General features: G+C 45.7%; 1 protein-coding gene across 1 annotated transcript; it reads right to left on the bottom strand.

Annotated features, from left to right (window-relative positions):
- Positions 1-4,532: 4,532 nt before the first annotated feature.
- Positions 4,533-5,921, bottom strand: H257_07639 (hypothetical protein). The gene is made up of 4 exons (XM_009833226.1): positions 5,525-5,921; positions 5,163-5,465; positions 4,910-5,094; positions 4,533-4,851 (listed from the first exon to the last, which is right to left on the bottom strand). The coding sequence occupies exons 1-4, from the start codon at positions 5,906-5,908 to the stop codon at positions 4,575-4,577; spliced, it is 1,149 nt and encodes a 382-aa protein (XP_009831528.1). The 5' UTR covers positions 5,909-5,921; the 3' UTR covers positions 4,533-4,574.
- Positions 5,922-6,320: the final 399 nt, after the last annotated feature.

Below are 6,320 nucleotides of genomic sequence, written 5' to 3' on the forward strand. Positions count from 1 at the left end.
GCTACATGCAGGAGGCCATGCGCGCTATGGGATACATCCAACGATCAATAGACTAGGGTTTCGTCGTAGGTCCGTGTCTGCACATGTAGACAGTGCCAACGCGAACTGTATTGATGTGCCGCGGGTTTAGTGACATTTTACCGCTACTCCGCGACCTCTCGGATCGCTAAGAGCATGCTAAGCGTCGTCCTCTAGACAACGAGGCAGCGCTAATCTTTCTGTGCATATTTGCACACAAACGCCTGAGTTTAAACAGGTAGTCGTGACATGGGACATCCCATCATCACAGCTATTCCTCTATACGAGATCAATAACAGCACCATCCAGATCGTGAACCACTCTGGACACTAAGGGCGTCAAATTACATTGACGTACGTTATCATTTCAAGGACCACCTCATCGAATAATATACATATGTCTTGTTTACACCGATACACGACCCGAGGTTCGGGTATCAATACCCAAGATGGCACAATGTTCTGCGCTCTGTGTAGTCAATTACGCGTGAGACAGCTGTCGCCCTTCAGCACCCTCAGGCGAAAGCCAGGGAGAAAGAACTCCGGTCACTTGGCTCGTGACTGAGCCGACGTACCAGGGGGACGCTCTGAAGCATGTTGGCTCGACATCGGGGGGGGGGGAGTGACGGCATCCAGGTGGTTACTCGATCCATCCAGTCTTTTCACGACATATCGTTCGGTACGGGCCAATTGGTAGGGACCCTCTGAAAGATATATCCGACGAGTTGAGTCCCGGACAGAAGATGGTGTAACCAGTGGTGGTTACGCTCACTGAGCTTAAAAGCCAGTCTCTTGCTGCACACTGGGCAAGTGATTCCGGTTGACAGTGTGTGGCGCTATTGGGTGGCAGTCAAACACCCTGTTCTTTTAGAGAACATCCCCACTGCCCTGGCAGTCAGATAGCAGCATTCTGCTAGCTGTGTAGGATCATTTGTGCGTTTTACTGTTAGAGGCTTTTCCTCACGTTGCAGACAGCGCAGACATTCGTCACGAAACATCGCAGATGTCATGACCAATCATTGTCTAGTCGGATTGACTGTTTTTCTCTGCCGTCAAAACTAATATACTTTGAGTTCTTCTTCCATCCCCTCACGTGTCTGCTGCTCCTTCCTGCCCACTCCACTAAATGAATCGAAGTAGAGTCTACTGTAAATGTTGAACCTAATCACTGTTAACGTTACTCGATTGTTTTGGGGTATACTGGGCGCGATATAAAGCCTTAAACAATATGTGGTCCAAAGCCAATCTGACTGTGGCTTATTCAAGAGCTCGATTAGTCTCTAAATTTATTTTTTACCATTTCATGAGAGAATAAAGGGTTTACATGTTGTGTGATTCTATTTTAACTGATCATATTGTCAAATCGATTCGAAACTGGAGCCGCCAGTAGAATCGAATGATTTACCACTGCAAGGAGATGAATTCAAGAACCGCCTAAGCCAATCAAGTTACGTTCTGGTGAGTTTCTGCCAATCTGAAGTACTGACTGATTCACAGGTTCTGTCCCTCCGCAGTGGGCAAAACAATGATCGTTACAGTGTCGTTTTATTGGCGGAATTTTTCTAAAACACCTCGGATAGCACCTTTTTTTTTATTGGTGCTTTTGAAAGCGCAGGATATGAGCTTTGATTGGACTCATTGTGAGTGGTTCAAAGTTATGAGGCGGGAAAAATGCCAACAAGTGCTTGAGGTATCAAATTCTTGCGCCAGATAGTCGTAACACAATTTGACACTCAGTTGACTGTACCTTGTGTTTCTACAGTATTGATACATGCGATCACCCACGTCCACACACTCAGCATCAAACCTGGGCCGAGCAAGCCACCCACAAATTCTCCACGAGAACGAGCACCGCGGCGGTTACGAGATGCTTCTCGCACGCCTACACCACGACCTGCTACCACATGGTGCAGTATCGATGTGGCTTGGAATTTTATTGCCCCAGGGTTACCATATCTCGACTCTGGACAAGTGGACGCCTCACTCTCCTCCACGGCGCTTCGATGGTCGACATCGCTCCCAAAATTCTAGGTATAACCTCTATAAAATTATATATGGACGTAAACTTTGAATTTTGAGAACTAGTCATTTTTAAAGGATTACTGTTGTAGGCAATTCTAAGTCGAAAGCTTGGCAATCCGCCGAAGTAATTGAAGCGACTATCAAGGCCGTACCCAAGAAAATCGCCAAACACTGCGCACCCTCACCGCCCAAAGTGGCATACCCAAGACCGACCATAAAGCTCAAGGCGCGATCAAGGCACGTCAAGCCATTCTTGACAGACACCAACAAGACCAACCGCCCGCGCTTTGAGGTGAATTATCTCTTGCATGGGTCAAAAGGGAGACAATTTGTCGACAATATGTACAATTTAACGGCAAGGTGGCCATTACACCGTTTGTCCAACGTATGCGAGTAGCCCAAAATGGACTCATGCTGTCACTCCGTAAATTGTCGACCCTCAGGTCTATTTCGACTGTGTTGTTAACAATGTGGTGCCTCCAATTCTGGCAAAATTCCCCCAAGTTTGCCTTCTCGAGGTGTGCATATTCAGCAGGGCAATGCTGCCCCCACCTGTGCTTGACAAGCCATGTTTTGCAGTTCAACAGTTTTTGCCGTACGTATAAGCATGTCTAACCAGCGTCCGAATAGCCCAGACTAAAACGTCTTAGATTAAGGGTTTTTGATGCTATTCAAAGCCTGCATCACCAGAAGAGAACTCCTACAATCGAGGAACTCATTGGTGCTGTTGAATGTGCATTTTATGAGATGCCTGTCAAAACTCTGGTGAAGAGATTTGTCACGCTACAAAAGGTTATGGAAACCTCCATGGAGGTGCTCAGGGGCATTAAGTATAAGCTTCCCCATCTCAAAAAGGATTGTACGATTCATGACCTGTCGATTATTGTGCTGTGTCAACGTACAGTAGCTTTAATGTTCAATTGAATTCGCAAGTCGAAGTACCTTAAAATATGTACAGTACAATCAATTTAATTTCCATCGTTGTTTATGCATTGTCGAGGTTCAATACAAAAGCCAAGTTGCTTTTAGCCCTAGAGTATACTTTAATCAAGTGAAAACACCGTAACGATCATTTTGGACCACAGGAAATAGATCCTCGAGCAATATAATGCCACAATATAATAGCAAAGTTGCTTTTAGCCCTAGAGTATACTTTAATCAAGTGGAAACACCGTAACGATCATTTGGACCACAGGAAATAGTTCCTCGAGCAATATAATGCCACAAAATAATTCCAAGTAGCCCCATGGTGCTGCCTTGAAGAGCCGCCTCCTCCATTGTATTGTTGTGGCTTAAACATTGAATTGTATAGTTTGTACAAGGTTAAATTGGGTCAAATGCGATTGGCGAGAGTCCAAATTTGGGTGAAAAGAAAAGCACAATATGCACTCTGTAATCCTATTGGGTAGTGCAGCCGATGATCACAGATCCGTCACTATACTGTACAGTAGTAACGTTTGGGGCATGTTGCAATAGGGGATATTTTTAGAAAACGAAAAAGTAGTTCCAAGTATAGTTTCGTACCTTTTTTACCTCTTTTTCTGCGATTTGTTACCCAACTCACAATACCAAACGCCTACTTCGATATCGTGCAAAAAAAGAGGTAAAATCTATTTTGATTGGCTCATGCTATTTCTGAAAACTACTTGGAACTTCCCCTTATCAGTACAGTAGTTTTCTCAAATTGATTCGAAACTGGAGCTATCAGCAGAAACGAATCTTTTAAGATAATGGATTCAATATCTCCCTAAGCCAATCAAATCACTTTTTGGTAAATTTCTGTCAATCCAAACGGTTGACTGGGCCCAGTTCCTCCGCATTGGGCAAAACCATATACTTCGAAGTATATATTAATATTTGTTACTTCCCCTGAACTTGGAACTTCCCCTTAACGTTAGGGAAGTTGTTCATCTGATTGGCTATTAATAGCGATAGATATTCACAGGATAGTAAGTACTCAGTATAGTTTGCACTTGAACAAATGGATTCGAGTGCTATTTGGCAAAATGACCCACAAGTCCAAATTTAGGCAAAAACGTTACTACGGTATGGTGCAAGAAAGCTAGAAATGACGAACAGGCCAAATCTTTTGCCCTACGTTTTTCTATTTAACCTATATGTTTTGGGGTAAAACCTACTTGGGATGAGCGTTAACAGTACTGTAATCTGCCAGGTTAAACCTTGGATAATGATAGGTTAAACTAATTCAACGTACGGATAAAGTGTACGGATAACTGACCAATACGTCCGAGCCCATACATTTCTGTAGCAAGGCGATCGATTAAACTAAAATAGCTCTCATCTTTTCGTCAATTGCGAATTGGAACCACATGATCGATTCGCCTTGTCGAGATCTATCGTTTTTGGGGTTAATTTGCCAGGGAAAAAAATACTGCACATGGTATAACGCTCTAAAAAGTGCTCAAAATATCGTGTTTCTAGGCTTCTTGCACCATACGTACTCTAGAGTAAGTAAGCTTACTTACAGTACACCACAGTTGTTCACGTTCATTCGTGGCTATCAATGGTCTTATATTAGTGTGAGGTGTCGTCATGTTGTTGCAAAGACGCTTGCATCGCGCTCGTGAACCGTTGTCGCCAAGGCACGAAATCTGCATTCTCCAGTCGGATCAATTCGCGCCGAACGTACTCGTCCTTCTGGTCGTCGTCTTCGATGCCCGTCACATCGATGCCTCCCAACGCCGCTAGCTCGTCGGAGCTGACAAATCCTTTGTGGGCTCGAAACGAGCGAGACAAAAAGCCGACTAACCGCATTAAGATATGCGTGGGCGACACCTGTCGAACCTCGGTCCTATGACGTGGCATCACGAAACAACATCTCGCTTCAAGTGCTAGAAGTTCATCCTTACCACGATCGGTAGTGCCGCTGCGTCAGCATAGGGTGGCACGCATGCGCTTCGTCGTGTTCGACTTGCCGCACGACTACGATGAACCGATCTGCTTCGACGAAGTGGCCTTGGAGCGAATTTATGAACACGCCGTTGGCCGTAGTGGTGCAAAACAGTCGCGTGTTGGCCGTGCACTCTTCGATTGCCTAATACATCACGTATGAGTGGACAAGTTCATATCAGAATACAGGTCGACACACAAACATAGTCTTGCCTTTTGGGGTTCTTTAAACATAACTTCGCGCATGTTGGATTGCACGAATCGTCGAAAGGACGCTAGCGTTCCTGGAAAAATGCACTGTATCCTATGCAAGCCCACAAATGACTCGTCTTCGTCCGACGCTTCCAAGTCAAATTGGAAAAACTCCTCGTCCGATCTCAAGGCAGGAAGCAACGCCAACGGCTCGTGCATGTTGTGGTACATTTGTTGCGTGAGCCACTCCTTGGCCAGGTTTCGAGCTCTCGGGTCGGCCACCAACGTCGCACTGTGCCACGCATTGCTGCGGGACATCGGCGGCTACATGCACAGACGCAATGATCTCACTCGCCTGCCTCTATGGAAATGTGAAGACGCACCGGAATGTTCATCACGACAAAGCGTTGTATGGCCTTCGTGAGGGATTGATACTCTTGTGTTTGGGTAATCAGTGGGTGGCGGTCTGTCAAAACCTGAAGGGCTTCTCTTTTGAACACGGTGGCTATGGAATACCAGGACAATGGGCCATCACTATCTTCACGCGGTGCCACTGACAGAGGCATGCTGGCTTGAAGGCCATCCCGAATCGACTGAAGGTGCTCGAACTGTGCTTTGACAATCGCCACGTCAGCATTCAACTTGCGGCGATAATTGCGCTGCTTCTCTCGAAAGTATCGACGCCGAGCGAGTTTGTTGTCGACAATAGTCAGGAAAGTGTCCGTGCTGCTGGTGTCGGTCACGTCCGTGCTGCTGTTGGACGACATTCTTGATTTGCAGTTAGTCCACTAATGTGATTGGTGCAATTGTGACCTACATCATGGAACAAGCATCGTGTAAAAACTGTATTATGTATGTATTGTAATTGGAACTTGCACGACCGCCATCGTACAGATACTGATTGGTCAAAATATTAGATTCCTTGGATACGATTGGCCAATGGATTTCATGTGAGCGTCGACAGAGGCATGGCTCTCGCCATGCTGCTTTCGAGTGCCAAGTCAAGGTGCATATCGCGGCTAGTTCACCTAAGTGTATACAGTATATCTAGAAGCCATGTATTGAAGTCCATACCGCATATCTCTTCTGCGCTTACATGGAGCCTCCATTCTATGAATCATCACGGCACCGGACTGCGTTTCTGTATTTCGGACAAGGCCGCTTGCTTTCACGTAAAAG

The sequence above is a fragment of the Aphanomyces astaci genome (genome assembly GCF_000520075.1).
Source record: "Aphanomyces astaci strain APO3 unplaced genomic scaffold supercont1.16, whole genome shotgun sequence".
NCBI lineage: Eukaryota > Oomycota > Saprolegniomycetes > Saprolegniales > Verrucalvaceae > Aphanomyces > Aphanomyces astaci.

Coding starts and splice junctions, on each gene's coding strand:
- H257_07639 (XM_009833226.1), bottom strand. CDS start 5,908: ATGTCGTCCAACAGCAGCACGGACGTGACCGACACCAGCAGCACGGAC. Junction 5,095..5,162: donor TGTTTAAAGAACCCCAAAAG/GCAAGACTATGT, acceptor GTGATGTATTAG/GCAATCGAAGAGTGCACGGC. Junction 4,852..4,909: donor CAGCGGCACTACCGATCGTG/GTAAGGATGAAC, acceptor GCCACGTCATAG/GACCGAGGTTCGACAGGTGT.